General features: G+C 46.3%; 1 protein-coding gene across 3 annotated transcripts in view; it reads right to left on the bottom strand.

The window, feature by feature from the left end:
• The window catches only part of lrrc9 (leucine rich repeat containing 9), a 225,406-nt gene that overhangs the window by 64,106 nt on the left and 144,998 nt on the right, over positions 1-16,302 (bottom strand). For all 3 annotated transcript variants that reach the window (XR_015080189.1, XM_086002874.1, XM_086002873.1), the window contains exons 18-19: positions 11,663-11,782; positions 164-355 (exon numbers count right to left, since the gene is read on the bottom strand). Coding sequence is in view for 2 of the 3 variants with exons in the window: in XM_086002874.1 (XP_085859000.1) it covers positions 164-355; positions 11,663-11,782 (312 nt within the window). In the remaining variant the exon portion in view is untranslated. The remainder of the gene's footprint in view (positions 1-163; positions 356-11,662; positions 11,783-16,302) is intronic.

A 16,302-nucleotide genomic window follows, 5' to 3' on the forward strand; every position in this document is an offset into this window, starting at 1 on the left:
CGCTCAAACAGTTTAAACAGTTGGGTCCGAGCACTATTTAAAAGTACTCTAGAAATAAGATGAAAAGACTTTTAAAGTGCAATTTAAATTTAAGATGATCTGAAATCACATTCTCCTATTTAAAGTTGTTAGTCTTTATGATTTATACCCTAATAGAAAATACCTTTTTCCATGGATTGTGGCGGACATCGAATGTAAGAAGGTCTAATACATGTTTACGAAGGACTCCTATTACGTCTTTAATGCAAGTTAGTTTATTCCAACTCAGATCCAAATATTTGAGGTTTTCCATTCCTTTGAATCCATCTAATGTTATCAAATGGTTGTGGCTTGCATCCAAATATACTAGGTGCGGCTGCAGAATTTTTAAAACACTGGATTCAGAATCATACAAACAAACTTTCACAGTGGTTTTCTTGACTACAGGAAAGAAACAAGGTCCAGGAATTTAGCAATGGAAAAATTACAGTCTGCATTATTACTGAGCTTTTGTGCCAGCATCCAAAATAACTATTGGCATTGGGCAGATTATGCCATCATATACAAAGAGATGTGCTGTTAACTACAAGATGCATAAATATCCCTAGTTCTCAACAACAACAACTGGTATTTATATAGTGCCTCTAACATAGTAAACGTCCCAAAGCACTTCACAGGAGTATTTTTTTTTAATTGACATCGAGACACATATGGAAATATTAGGACAGATGAGCAGAAACTTGGTCAAAGAGGTAGGTTTTAAGGAGCGTCATAAAGGAAGAAAGAGAGGTAGAGAGGTTTATGGAGGGAATTCCAGAGCTTGGGGCCTAGGCAGCCAAAGGCACGGCCGCCAATGGTGAAGCGATTAAAATTGGGAATGCACAAGAGGCCAGAATTGGAGGAGCGCAGAGATCTCAGAGACTTAAAGGAGGTTGCAGAGATAGGATGGGGTGAGGCTAGGTGGGGATTTGAAAATCAAAGATGAGAATTTTAAAATCGAGGCTGGACCAGGAGCCAGTGTAGGTCAGCGAGCACAGGGGTGATGGGCGAACAGGACTTGGTGCGAGTTATGGTACAGGCAGTAGAGTTTTGGATGACCTCAGGTTTATGAAGGGTGGAAGATGGGAGGCCAACCAGGAGAGCATTGAAATAGTTACGTCTTGAGGTAACAAAGGCATGGATCAGGGTTTCAGCAGCAGATAAGCTGAGGCAGGGGCAGAGAGAGGCACTTTTACGGAGGTGGAAGTAGGCGGTCTTGAAGATGGAAGCTCATCGAAGGATCAAAAATGAGACCAAGGTTGCGAACGGTCTGGTTCAACCTCAGACAGTGGCCAGGGAGAGGGATGGAGTCAGTGGCTAGGGAATGGAGTTTGTGGTAGGGACCAAAGGCAATGGCTTCAGTCTTCCCAATACTTAATTGGAGGAAATTTCTGCTTATCCGATACTGGATGTTGGACAAGCAGTGTGACAAATCAGAAGCATTGGAGAAGTTGAGAGACGTGGTGATGAGGTAGAGCTGGGCGTCGTCAGCGTACATGTGGAACCTGACGTTGTGTTTTCAGATGATGTTGCCGAGGGGCAGTATGTAGATGAGAAATAAGAGGGGGCCAAGGATAGATCCTTGGGGAACTGCAGAGGTAACGGTGCAGGAGCAGGAAGAGATACCATTGCAGATGATTCTCTGGCTATGACTGGATAGATAAGAATGGAACCAGGCGATGGCAGTCCCACCCAGCTGGACGACGAAGGAGATGCAGTGGAGGAGGATGGTGTGGTCAACCATGTCAAAGGCTGCAGACAGGGCAAGAAGGATGAGGAGGTATGGTTTATCACAGTCACAGAGGATGTCATTTGTGACTTTAATAAGGGCTGTTATCCACTTCGGTGGCAAAAACAGGAAGACAGATTATTATCTGAACGGCAATAGATTGGGAAAAGGGGAAGTGCAACGAGACCTGGGTGTCCTTGTGCACCAGTCACTGAAGGTAAGCATGCAGGTGCAGCAGACGGTTAAGAAGGCCTTCATAGCGAGAGGATTTGAGTACAGGAGCAAGGATGTCTTGCTGCAGTTGTACAGGGCCTTGGTGAGACCACACCTCGAGTATTGTGTGCAGTTTTGTTCGCCTTATCTGAGGAGGGATGTTCTTGCCATGGAGGGAGTGCAGCAAAGATTCACCAGACTGATACCTGGGATGGCAGGAATGACGTATGAGGAGAGATTGGGTCGATTAGGCTTATATTCACTAGAGTTTAGAAGAATGAGAGGGGATCTCATTGAAACTTATAAAATTCTAACAGGACTAGACAGACTAGATGCAGGAAGGATGTTCCCGATGGCGGGGAGTCCAGAACCAGGGGTCACAGTCTAAGGATAAGGGGTAAGCCATTTAGGACGGAGATGAGGAGGAATTTCTTCGCCCAGAGAGTGGTGAACCTGTGGAATTCTCTGCCACACAGGGCAGTTGAGGCCAATTCATTAAATATATTCAAGGAGTTAGATATATTTCTTGAGGCTAAAGGGATGAAGGGATATGGGGAGAAAGCAGGGACAGGGGACTGAATTTGGATGATCAGCCATGATCTCATTAAATGGCGGAGCGGGCTCGAGGGGCCGAATGGCCTACTCCTGCTCCTATCTTCTTCTATGTTTCAGTACTGTGGCAGGGGCAGAAACCTGAATGGAGGGATTCAAGCATGGAGATGCGGGAAAGATGGGCACGTTCAAGGAATTTGGAGAGGAAAGGGAGGTTAACGATGGGGTGGTAGATGGCAAGGGCAGAGGGGTCAAGGATGGTTTTTTTGAGGTGAGGGGTGATGACTCAGATTTGATGGGTTGCGGGAGAGTACCCGAGGCGAGGGAACTGTTAACAATATCAGCTAACGTGGGGGCTAGAAAGGGAAGTTGGGTGGGAATAGGGTCGAGGAAGCTGGAGATGGGGCTCATGGACAAGATGAACTCAGAGATGGTATAATGGGAGATAGGAGAGAAACTATAGAAAGATGCAAGTTCAGGCTTGGGCAGGGGGGAACCTTAGGTGAAGTTTGGCCCAGTGGGCTAGGAGAAGGGATGGAAGTGGCAGAGGCAGCTGAACGGATGGTGTCAATCTTAGTGACAAAAAAATCCATGAGCTCCTCGCACTTGTTGGAGGTGAAGGTGGAGGAGGCAGGGGAGAGGGGTTTAAAAAGATGGTTTGTTATGGAGAAGAGAAGCTGGAGTTATCTTTGCATTCCAGAATGATTCTGGAATAGGGAACAGTTTTGATAGAGGAAAGCAGGATCCGATAGTGCTTTATGTGGTCCAGCCAGATCTGGCGATGAATGGTTAAACCAGTTGTCTGCCATAAACGTTCAAGGCAAAACATTTGTGTTTATAAATTATTGCCACAGAAGACAAGTTTTGCTGATACAAATAAGATTTGGAAGTGGCAGGGTGTTCAGGATCTAGACCATAAAATTATATCAGAAAAGACAAACCAATCATTTTGAAAATTAGCTCCTGCTCTTAAAGACAGTTAAGTCCAAAAGTAAAGCAATTATGGTGAAAAATAATCAACTTTAATTCAAGCCTGTACGCAAGTACCCAAGTGTGTTAGCTGCAAGTTTAAAATATTCAACATTTTTGCTTAGTTAGATCAAAGATTGAGCTAAATCAATTCTTGGCCATCTGTCCAGACCATAATAGGAAATGTTAGATTACTTACTTTTGGCAAACAAGTAGATCACCTTCCAAAAGGGGAGATTGGAAGATATTATACAATTTAAGATTTTTCACTTGTGATAGCCTTCTGAGTGATGTTATCACCCTTTTGGTGAAGATAACCGAAGAGACCAAGTTGATATAATGAAAACTTGCACATCAAGCAATAATAAAGCTACATGCACTCAAAGGTAGAGAGAAAGAAGAAAAAGTAGGATCGGAGGGAGGGAGTTTTATATATTACAAATGAACTACATTCTAAGATTACGGCTATATCAAAATAGATAATCTAACATTCTAATTTGTCATATTTAAATAGTTCAATAAAAGATGTGGATAATTTGGCCTAGAAATTCAGTATAGCCACGTTTGGGGCGCTACAGCATGGCGTTCGCTAACTTTTGCGCCCGGTGCAACTTAGCGCCACCTTCGCCGATATTCAGTTGCATCGCCCCAAGAGGTTGCTGCTGCGCTAAAGCAGGCGATGCACGACTATCATTAGGCGCTAAGCCGGCGATCCGGGGCGCAAACACCGAAGGCGTGTGCAGTGCAGGTGCGGCGAGGTGCTCATTGAGGGCAGACAGTCAGGCGCCAGTCAGCACTTAAAGGGGGAGGGTGGAATTGCTTGGCTGCCATGCCCTGCACACTGCAGCCCTAAGGCAAGGCTGAACACTGCTTCTGGAACAGCTCTACGCCCAGGAGAATGGAGAAGGCCAGGGAGAGAGCGCAGCGCTTCGGCGAGGGTGACCTGAGGCTGCTGGTTGGCGCAGTGGACCGCAGGCGCCATATCCTCTTCCCTGAGGGTGGCAGGAGGCCGCTGCCCGCCGAATATTGGAAAGCATGGAGGGATGTGGCAAACAGGGTCACGTCCAACAGCGTGGTTGGCAGGACACCAACCCAGTGCCGGAAAAAATTCAACGACCTCACTCGGGTTGTCAGGGGGAGTACCCTTTCCAGTATCCTCCTCATCCCTGCATGTGCACCTCACTTTATGGCCAAACAGGTCTGAAAGCCCTAATGGCCAGCCCTCATCCAGCAGCTATGGGACTGTCATGAAAAGCACTTGCGCAATCAGGACTTTAGACACTGTCAGGGCTATTCGACCATGGGAGGCAGTGCAGGCAAGATCAGGGCTTGACACTGTCAGGGCTAATCGAACATGGGAGGCAGTGCGGGCAAGATCAGGGCTTGACACTGTACTTAGAGGTGGTCCTTTCTCTTGCAGGCCAAGCTGGCGCATAACAGAAGACAGCAGCGACAGACCGGGGTACGCCGTCCTGATCTGAAACAGCTGAGCGACCTCGAGCAGCGAGTGGAGCGGATCATGGCAGGCCGGCTGAGTGGCCCCGTTGCCACTGGAGATGCTGACCCTGTTCTGGGCACCAATGGTAAGGTCATCACCTTTTTGACCTCTCCCTTTCCACTTGCGCCTCACACCAGCATCCTTTGCCACTATCGAACCAATGCAGTGCACAGCAGCACTCATGCCTCCCTCACTGCCACCCTGTCCTCACTCTAAAGCAACTCTTGTGCCTCCCTGCTTTCAGATGGTGACTCGCCAGGTGAGGAGACGGCCCCTCAAGCTGGCACTGTGTCCGAGTCAGACATAGAGGAGGAGGAAGAGGAAGCCAGCCCATCAGGGACACCCTCAGCCGAGGCAGCCCATGGCCATGATGGTGACACGTCTTCCCTGGAGGGGAGCAGGGGGGGAAGGGTCGGAGGATAGTGAAGCTCCGGGGACCAGCGGGCTGCAGCAACGCGGGAGGGGTGGGGAAGCTCGGCAGCCTTCTCCCCGGAGGGCGAGTGCGGCCTCCAGTCCTGCTACGGTGAGCGCAGAGGAGGTGCGGCTCCTAGCGGAAATGGGCGCCCAGGCTGAGTGCAGGCACACTGAGCTCATGGCCGCAGTGGCAAGGATGCCTGACTCCATAGAGTCACTGGCAAGGAGTGTGCAGGAATTCGGGGAAGCACAGGCCAGGAGTCTGCAACAATTCAGTGCAGCACAGGCCAGGAGTCTGCAGGACATCGCGGCAGCACAGGCTAGGAGTCAGCAGGACTTCGCTGCTTCACAGGCGGCTTCTAGCCAAGTGCTCAGTCGTGCCGTGCATTCACTGGCTGCTGTCATGCAGACACAGACCAGGGCCACACGGGCACTAACTGCTGCCACACTCGCTGGATCAGCCAGGCATCGCTGGGGCACTCGCTGTGCCGCAGCAGCCCAGCAGTCTGTGCCTCAGCAGATTGCTGCGCATGCTGCAGTGCTGGCCCGTGCGCGTGCCAATGTATCAGCCGACCAGGGAGTGCCTGTGATCTGTCAGGTTGGCAGCATTCCTGCAGCCAACACTGTCACTCCTACATTGCAGCTGCCACCAGCTGTTGGACAGACTGCTGCCGCCCAAGCAGAGTTGGAACAGTCAGCAGCCGGCCCCTCCAGTCCCAGAGCTGGTCCAGGCCGACCCCCAAGGGCATCTGCCGTCTCATCATCTGACCCTCAGCAGCCTTCCCCCAGCCTTGCTGCAGCCACTGGGGTCCCATTGAGGAGGAGCTGCAGGGCGGGTAGGGGCCAGTCACGGAAGCGAAACGGATCACCCTCGCAGGGGAAAAAGTAGAAGGTGTGGCCAAATGTTTTGTTTTACTTATAAAAGCCGAGACTGGTGTATTTGTTTCATATTTAAAGGCCGAGACTGGTATATTTGTTTTACTTGTAAAGGCCGAGACTGGTATATTTGTTTTACTTGTAAAGGCCGAGACTGGTATATTTGTTTTACTTGTAAAGGCCGAGACTGGTGTATTTGTGTTTTTGTGGGGGGTTTCTCTCCATTAATTTGTCATGTGGAAAGGGCACAGAGGTATCACAGTAAAAAAATTTCTTAAATCGCACTGTCCATGCTTTCTTTTGGAAGTCCTGGTTGCCCTGCTCGGCTGAGGGCTTGTGGAGCGGCTACATTCATCTTCTGCCATTGGCACAAGCCATTCCCTGAGAGGGGGCCTAGAACCGACGTGCAATAAGCCGCCAACGGGCGGCCCTTGCACTTTCTGCCTCCCTCCTGTGCTGGTCCTCCTCCTCCTCCTCCTCCTGTGGTGGTCCTCCAATGTCTGCTGGCAGTGGCCGAGTCCTGCGGATAGCCAGGTTGTGCAGCATGCAGCACACGACAACGAAATGGGAGACTCGCTCAGGCGAGTACTGTAGGGCTCCCCCGGAACGATCCAGACAGCAGAACCGTTGCTTCAGCACGCCGATTGTTTGCTCAATGATGTTCCTGGTTGCTTGATGGCTGTCATTGTATCCCTCTTCAGCAGGGGTGCTGGGCGCACGGAGCGGGGTCATCAGCCAGGTGCACAAAGGATAGCCTTTGTCCCCAAGAAGCCATCCTCGTGGGTGAGGCTGGGCCTCGAACATGTCTGCCACAGAAGTCTGGCGCAGGATGAAGGCATCGTGGCTGCTGCCTGGAAAGCGGGCATTGACAGCTAGGATGAGCTGCCTGTGGTCACACACCAACTGCACGTTGAGCGAATGGTAGCCCTTCCGGTTGCGGTAATCCTCGGCATTCTCTAGAGGTGCCCGCAAAGCCACATGCGTGCAGTCAATGGCGCCCTGCACCATGGGGAAGCCCGCTAATGCTGCAAAGCCCATTGCATGCTCTTGCTGCTTGTCAACGGTCATGGGGAAGGAGATGAACTGACGTCTCCTTCTGAAAAGAGCATTGGTCACCTGGCGGATGCAGCAATGTACCGCAAACTGGGAGGTGTTGGAAATGTCCCCAGTAGCGGATTGGAAGGAGCCGGTGGCATAGAAGTTGAGAGCCACCGTCACCTTCACTGCCACCGACAGAGACGTCCTGCTCCTCAGCTGTGGCTGCAGATCTCCGCAAAGCAGGTGGCAGATCTCAGTGACCACCGCCCTTCTGAATCGCAGCCTCCGAACACACTGCTCCTTAGACATGTTCAGATATGAGAACTGCTGGCGGTATACCCTGGGTGGGTAAGGCCTCCTTTGCCGACGCCTGTTGCCCCTTCTCCGTCTGGCCATGACTGGCACTCTCTGACGGCGTCTCTGAGCCCTTTGAATGCAATGGAGAAGCCCAACGTTTCCACCCATTGCAGCCCCCATTATATGTTTCCAATCAATGCTATGACACTGAAGTTAAAGACAAGTGCAAAGCTGTGGCCTGAAGCAACAAGTACCTGTGCGAGTGTTGAGCCAAACCAGAAAGCTCTCTACCTTTGTCTCACTCCAAAGATCCGTCTCTCACAAAGAAGGAGTGGTGCAAAATGGCTGCCATTTATACTGCAGGAGGAGTCCCCTTTAATTAGCGCCCCCGCGCCCCGCAGCGACTGGGCACCATTCCCCATCACCAGTCGCTAGGGGCGCCAGGCGCACAATAGGCCGGCGCCACTGAATTTCCGGTTCGGGGCGCACAAAGGGCGTTGCACCATAAAATGACGTAATGATCTGCGCGCGCAAAGGTTTTGCGCCGCCGCTAAATCTTAACTGAAGTTCACGAGAGGCGCAGATCGCGCTGCGCCCGGGCGCTAGCCGCTTAGCACCCCACTTCTCCTCCTCCTAAGGCGCTAGCGGCTGGCGCAAACAACTGAATTTCTAGGCCTTTGTGTCTTAATTTTAAGGCTTACTGGCAATTTATATAACAAATTCCTTGTCCTGAGCAAACAGGTACCAATAATTCTCAGTAAAAGTAATAAACTAACTTTTATCTGAAGTGGATGAATGCTGGGAATTTCCAGACATTTGGTTTTGCTAATTAGAATACAGCAAGACAAGACAGCAAATTCTAAATGGGGAAATGTGCATACGGATTGACCACCACTCAAAGGATTTAGCTGGTAAGTGAGCCACCTCCTCAGCTGAGGTGCCAAGAGATACAGAACTCCCAGGGCTTGCATTTGAAAGAAGGACAAACATAAAAGCATTTTCCAGTTAGTAAACACGGTGTCCATCAACTTGGAAAAGCTGAAGGCCACTGTGGAAAAGTCGACATCTGTAGAGGTTTTGAAGGATGCATTCAGTGTATTAGTCTACTGTGACGCATATGGCATCACCAGGACATCTGCACTGGAATCGTGATAAATAAGGACATGGGCTCCTTTGTAGAATGTGATGTCTCCGCTGATTTCCAGAAGCTGGCACATCATAAGAACATAAGATGTAGGAGCAGGAGTAAGTCATTTGGCCCCTCGAGCCTGCTCCGCCATTCAATAAGATCATGGCGGATCTTATCTTGGCCTCAACTCCACTTCCCTGCCCGCTCCCCATAACCCACGACTCCCTTACCATTCAAAAATCTGTCTATCTCCACCTTAAATATATTCAATGACCCAATGATCAGATTGAGCAGAGCATCACCATAGGCTTCACACATCTCATTGGTGCCATCAGCTCTGCTGTCATGCAAATTAAGTGGGCATGATGACCCAGGACCAATAGCAGGAAAATAGATGGAGCTAGCAAAGATGAGAATGCTGTCTTCCTGTAGGTCATAGACTTGCAGACGGCATGATTTCCCTTTGGGTGCATGGGAGGATCCAGAGATTGTGTGCATTAGTCACCTTCACTGCCACTGGCATTGCTGCGTCTGCCCTGCAGTATGGCTTCTTGTCTGCTTCAAACATACAGTACAATTCTTGGCTGAAACAGAGCCTCCCGAGTGCTCTTGAGGCACTGGCCCTTAGACATATTAAAGTACAATCGCCTCAGCTGCTTAATGGAAGGTGGTTGATGGTGCAGTAAATCTGCCTGGGGAGCAACCTGACCTCCTAGGCATGCCTCCTCTTCTTCCTCCAGGAACCTGATGCTTGCAATTTCAAAGTAAGATGCAAACAATGCACTAGCTCTTACCAAAGTTTTTGAAAGGCAGCCAAATGGAAAGACAACTTGCACAAAAAACACTTTCCAAATTACACTGTTCAATCCTGTCACACTGGGAAGTGCCACTTTAAAAGGAAGTCTGTGCTCCCATTACAACCATGTTGGACGGCCAACTTCAACAGGTGGCATTTAAATACGATTTACTTTTTGTGCACAATGGAGAGGTATACTCACTACTCTCACCAGCTTATTATGCTGCTTATTTTAATGCAATATTGAAATCAGCATCTTGTCAAGTTATGCTCAGTGTGCTGAGCGCTGACTTGATGGCTGACCAGAAGTGGCCATGTAGTGCAATATGAATGGAGAATCGGAGTTGCCAATCTCTGCCAAATTTCCAGTTGTCAACACTGATTTTGCTCCGCCACTGCTGGTGTAAACATAGAAACATAGAAGATAGGAGCAGGAGTAGGCCATTCGGCCTCTCGAGCCTGAGATCATGGCTGAGCATCCAAACTCAGTACCCTGTCCCTGCTTTCTCCCCATATCCCTTGATTCCTTTAGCCTTAAGAAATATATCTAACTCCTTCTTGAATACATTTAATGAATTGGCCTCAACTGCCTTCTGTTGTAGAGAATTCCACAGGTTCACCACTCTGGGTGAAGAAATTCCTCCTCATCTCTGTCCTAAATGGCTAACCCCTTATCTTTAGACTGTGACCCCTGGTTCTGGACTCCCCCGCCATCGGGAACATCCTTCCTGCATCTAGTCTGTCTAGTCCTGTTAGAATTTTATAAGTTTCAATGAGATCCCCTCTCATTCTTCTAAACTCCAGCAAATATAAGCCCAATCGACCCAATCTCTCCTCATACGTCATTCCTGCCATCCCAGGTATCAGTCTGGTGAATCTTTGCTGCACCTTCTCCATGGCAAGAACATCCTTCCTCAGATAAGGCGACCAAAACTGCACACAATACGCAACGTGTGGTCTCACCAAGGCCCTGTACAACTGCAGCAAGACATCCTTGCTCCTGTACTCAAATCCTCTCGCTATGAAGGCCAACATACCATTTGCCTTCTTAACCGCCTGCTGCACCTGCGTGCTTACCTTCAGCGACTGGTGCACAAGGACACCCAGGTCTCGTTACACTTCCCCTTCTCCCAATCTATTGCCATTCAGATAATAATCTGCCTTCCTGTTTTTGCCACCAAAGTGGATAACCTCGCATTTATCCACATTATACTGCATCTGCCCAATCACCCAACCTGTCCAAATCATACTGGAGTTTCTCTGCATCCCCCTCACAGCATACATGCCCACCCAGCTTTGTGTCGTCTGCAAACTTGGAGATATTACATCTAGTTCCCTCGTCTAGATCATCATTTATATATATTGTGAATAGCTGGGGTCCTAGCAGCGATCCCTGCGGTACCCCACTAGTCACTGCCTGCCACTCGGAGAAAGACCCGTTTATTCCAACTCTTTGCTTCCTGTCTGCCAACCAGTTCTCTATCCAAGTCAGTACCTTACCCCCAATCCCATGTGCTTTAACTTTACACGCTAATCTCTTATGTGAGACCTTATCGAAAGCCTTCTGAAAGTCCAAATACACCACATCCACTGGTTCTCCCATATCTATTCTACCAGTTACATCCTCAAAAAATCCAGTAGATTAGTGAAGCACGATTTACCTTTTGTAAATCCATGTTGACTTTGTCCAATCCTGTCACTGTTTTCCAAGTGCTCTGCTATTACATCTTTTATAATGGACTCTAGTATTTTCCCCACTACCGATGTCAGGCTTACCGGTCTATAATTCCCCGTTTTCTCTCTACCACCTTTTTTGAATAGTGGGGTTACATTAGCTACCCTCCAATCCATGGGAACTGTTCCAGAGTCTATAGCATTTTGGAAGATGACCAGCAATGCATCTACTATTTCTGGGGCCACTTCCTTAAGTACCCTAGGATGTAGTTTATCACGCCCTGGGGATTTATCGGCCTTCAATCCCGTCAATTTCCCTAACACCAGAAGGATTTTCCTATTGCCACCAATACCTTTCAGGGATCAGCCAGCACAGCCATAGGTTAATTCCATGCTGAAATTATTTATAGCCTGCAAACAGATCTACATATAATTTACCAGAAGCTTGTAAATTCTTACCAGGTTTGAAAGGTCATCTAGCTGTACAAGTTCGTTAAAGCTGACAAAAAGTTTCTGCAAATTTGTCAGTTTGGAGATACCCTTTAGATTACTCAGACTATTTCCATGTAAATTCAGAACCTGTATTAGGACAAGCATGAAAAATAAATAAAACACATGTTCTCGAATTAAACCTTGCATCAAGAATTCATACCTATTTTACATTCTGTAGCTGTTTTCATGAATGACAGATTCCTATGTTTTCATATTCTACCATGAAAGATATCACATTTTTTAACATATGGAATGAAAGTTCTGTAACTTCTCACACTATTATTTTAGAAGGCAACCAGGCTAATTGAAGGCTTTTCATTGCAAATTTTGGAAGTAAATCCATAGTACTTGCATCCATCCATATTACTTTGAACTTATTAACACCCACTTATAAATTGAAAAGACATCTGTAGCTCTTACTTGTAACACGATACTGAAAGCAACTGGGTTCCTGTAGTACCAGATTTAAAAAAGCAAACACATTAACACACGTCATCAAGAATGATTAAAAATATATTACTAAATTTGTAAAAAAAAGAAATATGACACTTTTTTCTTCATTTCAGCATCCTCCAAATTCTGCAACAGTAAGTCCACATTGTCAAAAGAATGTTGCATCTTTTAAGAAGTTGTGACATGATGTTGGGGATTGGCGAGTGATTCTCCCTTTCCAAGCCACAAAAGGTTTCTCGTGGGACAAAGCATTTCATTCTTTTCCTCGTTGTTAGCAGGCATACGCATCTATCGTTCCTGCACTTTGCTGTGCAGCTTGAATTGAGGCAGATCAAGGAACTGCATGGGGCCTTTGTACCATCAGTACAGATAATGTGATAAGTCAGATATGGGGACCCAAGAGGGAAGGGACATTCCAGAGCCTGGATCTTCCACTGTTGTACCATAGGGGCGTATCTCCAGCGGGGCAGGTCTTCTGCCTGGTACATAGTTGCATCCCTAGCCCTGGCCAATCCTCTGGCCATGGGAATATATAAATATCGGAGGCACACTATACTGAATGTGGAGCTTTGCCGTGCCAGGCTCCACGAGAAGCGTGTCTACTTCAGCGGGCATAGACTCGAGTGACATTCCAGTTGTGACAAAAGTGGGAGTTATTTTCCGATAGTTTTATAGGGTTTTTCCAAGAAATAGACTACCTTCAAAATAGCTTCTGCAACGCATGCTGGTAGAATGGCATCTGCAACTACATACTGACAGATATTGTTTTCATTGTTTTTGCTTTGTAAGGATTAAGAAAAAGAACAGGCAATATAATACTAATCTGTATAGCCCTGATACAGACAGCACTGGTCAAACATCCTAAATGAACACCATCAAAAATGGAATTTTAAGAACTGCAGAACAAGTATTGGGTCTCAAAAACAACACTAAGAAACGTTAATAATCTATCGGAACATCAAGAAAAAGTAGGCCTCATCCTGTTTTCAGGCCAAAACATGGCAACTATGGTAGTCTTCTTGAAAATCCAGCCAGGGCTGGGGAATACCATATCAAGGGCCCAAACTAAATCTGAAGAATGGATGTAATAAGTCCAACCTTTGCTTGCACCTCTCAACCACCCACCAGTGAAACTCTTTCTCCCTCTCCTACAAGGGTCCCAATTAGAGGATGCAGGAGATTACATGGCTGCAGGGGAGGGAGCGGGAAGGGGGAGGAAGTGTTTGGTCATGATGCTCTGGCCATCATGTTGTGGAGCAGGATTGATGGACCACCTGGTCTTTTCCTACCCGTCAATTTTGTATGTTCGTATGTTACCTATAGTGGTTTGTAACTCAGTGGAAGAACTGATAATGGATGTTTGAGTTAGGAAAACCATGAAGTTAGATTATCTCTTTTATTTTGCGATTGTTCCTTACTTTCACAGGAATAATTTGCTCACTTAGGAAGCCCAGCATTGGGAGATACTTTAAAGTGTTGGTATCCAGAGAAAGCTCAGTGTGTATGACCTCTTATGCTTGGGAGCCTCAGAAGCAAAGCATGGTTTCTACCTGACAAAAGAACATACAACCAACAGTAGAATGCTAGTTTGGTCTGATTGTGGCAGCTATCTCCATGGTGTTCGGTGCAAAACACTTCATCAAATAATTGCTGTTGAGCCTCATCATTCAAAGGTCTCCCCATCACTCTAATTGTAGCAACTTGCCCTGGAAACTCCAGTGATGATCCCAGGAGCAGAATGATAATGATAATCAATAATATTAACAGATGTATCTATAAAAAGTTTCATGACTCATTCAGAGTACTTGCACCCAGGGATCTGGACTATATCAAAAAAAGATAAGGTAAGATTGTGACTTCAAATCCAACCATGGCAAGTTGTGAAGTTAAGAACATAAGAAATAGGAGCAGGAGTAGGCCATTCAGCCCCTCGAGCCTGCTCCGCCATTCAATAAGATCACGGCTGATCTTCTACCTCAACTCCACTTTCCTGCACTATCCCCATATCCCTTGATTACCTTAATATCAAAAAATCTATCGATCTCGGTCTTGAATGTACTCAAAGACTGAGCCTCCACAGCCCTCTGGGCTGGAGAGTTCCAAACATTAACCACCCTCTAGTGAAGAAATTTCTCCTCATCTCAGTTCTAAATGGCCGCCCCCTTATTCTGAGACTGTGATCCTTGGTTCTAGACTCCCCAGCCAAGGTGAAACATCCTCCCTTCATCTACCCTGTCAAGCCCTGTAAGAATTTTGTATGTTTCAATGAGATCACCTCTCATTCTTCTAAACACGAGAGAACATAGGCCTCGTCTACTCAATCTCTCCTCATAGAACAATCCCCCCAGCCCAGGAATCAGTCTGGTGAACATTCATTGAACTCCCTCTATGGCAAGTATATCCTTCCTTAGGTAAGGAGACCAAAACTGTACACAATACTCCAGGTGTGGTCTCACCAGGGCCCTATATAATTGAAGTAAGACGTCTTTACTCTTATACTCAAATCCTCTTGTAATAAAGGCCAACATACCATTTGCTCTCTTAATTGCTTGCTGTATCTGCATGTTAACTTTCAGTGATTCATGTACAAAGACACCCAGATTCCTCTGAACATTTCCCAATCTCTCACCATTTAAAAATACTCTGCTTTTCTATTTTTCCCACCAAAGTGGATAACTTCACATTTCTCCACATTATATTCCATTTGCCATGTTCTTGCCCACTCACTTAGCTTGTCTATATCCCCTTGAAGCCTCTTTGCATCCTCCTCACAACTTACATTCCCACCTAGCTTTGTATTATCAGCAAACTTGGATATATTACATTTGGTCCCTTCATCCAAATCATTGATATAGATTGTGAACAGCTGAGGCTCAAGCACTGATCCTTGCGGTACCCCACTAGTTACAGCCTGCCAACCAGAAAATGACCAGTTTATTCATACCCTCTGTTTTCTGTCTGTTAACCAATCCTCAATCCATGCTAGTATATTACCCCCAATCCCATGAGCCCTAATTTTGTTTAATAACCTCCTGTTTGGCACTTTATCGAATGCCTTCTGAAAATCCAAATACACTACATCCATTGGTTCCCCCTTATCTATTCTGCTAGTTACAACCTCAAAACATTAACAGGTTTGTCAAACACAATTTCCCTTTCATAAATCCGTGTTGACTCTGCCCAATCCAATTATTATTTTCTAAGTGCCCTGTTACCACGTCCTTAATAATAGATTCTAGCATTTTCCCTACCACTGATGTCAGGCTAATTGGTCAGTTGTTCCTGTTTTCTTTCTTCCCCCCTTTCTTAAATAGTAGGGTTGTAAAGGAAATAGCCATATTCCAAGATACACCATCCTATAAATAGATTTCTGATATTATTAATACATGATATACTGGGTTTAAAAGTCTGGAAAGCCTCGGTGACACAGGCTGTCAGTACAGGCTTCTAAGATAAGATCAGTTGTAAACACCACACAAGCTTTTGAAATGGGAATTGATTGTTAATACTAAAACAATGGCCCTATTGAAAAAGCAAAGGCTAGCTTCCGAAAAGTCTGCAGTTTGGAACCAACACAATAGCAATGCCCAAGTAAAGTGTTAAAAACTGACACTTCGAACAGAAACATAGAACATTAAAAAACCATGTGCCTTTGTAAAAGTAACATCAAATGAAACAGGAAACATGATTATTATACAACCAATTGAAGTAGCTAAGAAATGCATGGAACACCCTAGATGAAGTGTTTTTGATTTACATGTAAATATGATACCTACAGAAGACTTTGTAGATATGACTTCAATAGATACACCAAGCAATTACATTGTGTTTGTATTGAACTTGGAACACATAGGAGTCACGACGTCTGCTTTCAAACAGCAGAGGTGATTTAGAAATTGAATGAAAGTCCTTCGATAAGAATAGCATCAAAGAGATACATGCAGTGTTATAACCATTTTATGATAAGTTTCTGAAACACCTATACAGTAGACAGGATTCTGAGAGTTGGCAGCTGAAATGACAGTAAGAATAGAAAAGAATTCAACAAAGAATGACTAGAGATAATTAGCTTACATCAGCAGAAAACTTCAAAGGATAAACCACTAAAAAAAGGTATAAAAATAGAGCTTTTCAGATGGAAAGTCAGAAGTTGC

Source organism: Somniosus microcephalus, chromosome 12 (assembly GCF_052327205.1).
Source record: "Somniosus microcephalus isolate GS21.2 chromosome 12, FLI_Smic_1.0, whole genome shotgun sequence".
In the NCBI taxonomy this organism is placed as follows: Eukaryota; Metazoa; Chordata; class Chondrichthyes; order Squaliformes; family Somniosidae; genus Somniosus; species Somniosus microcephalus.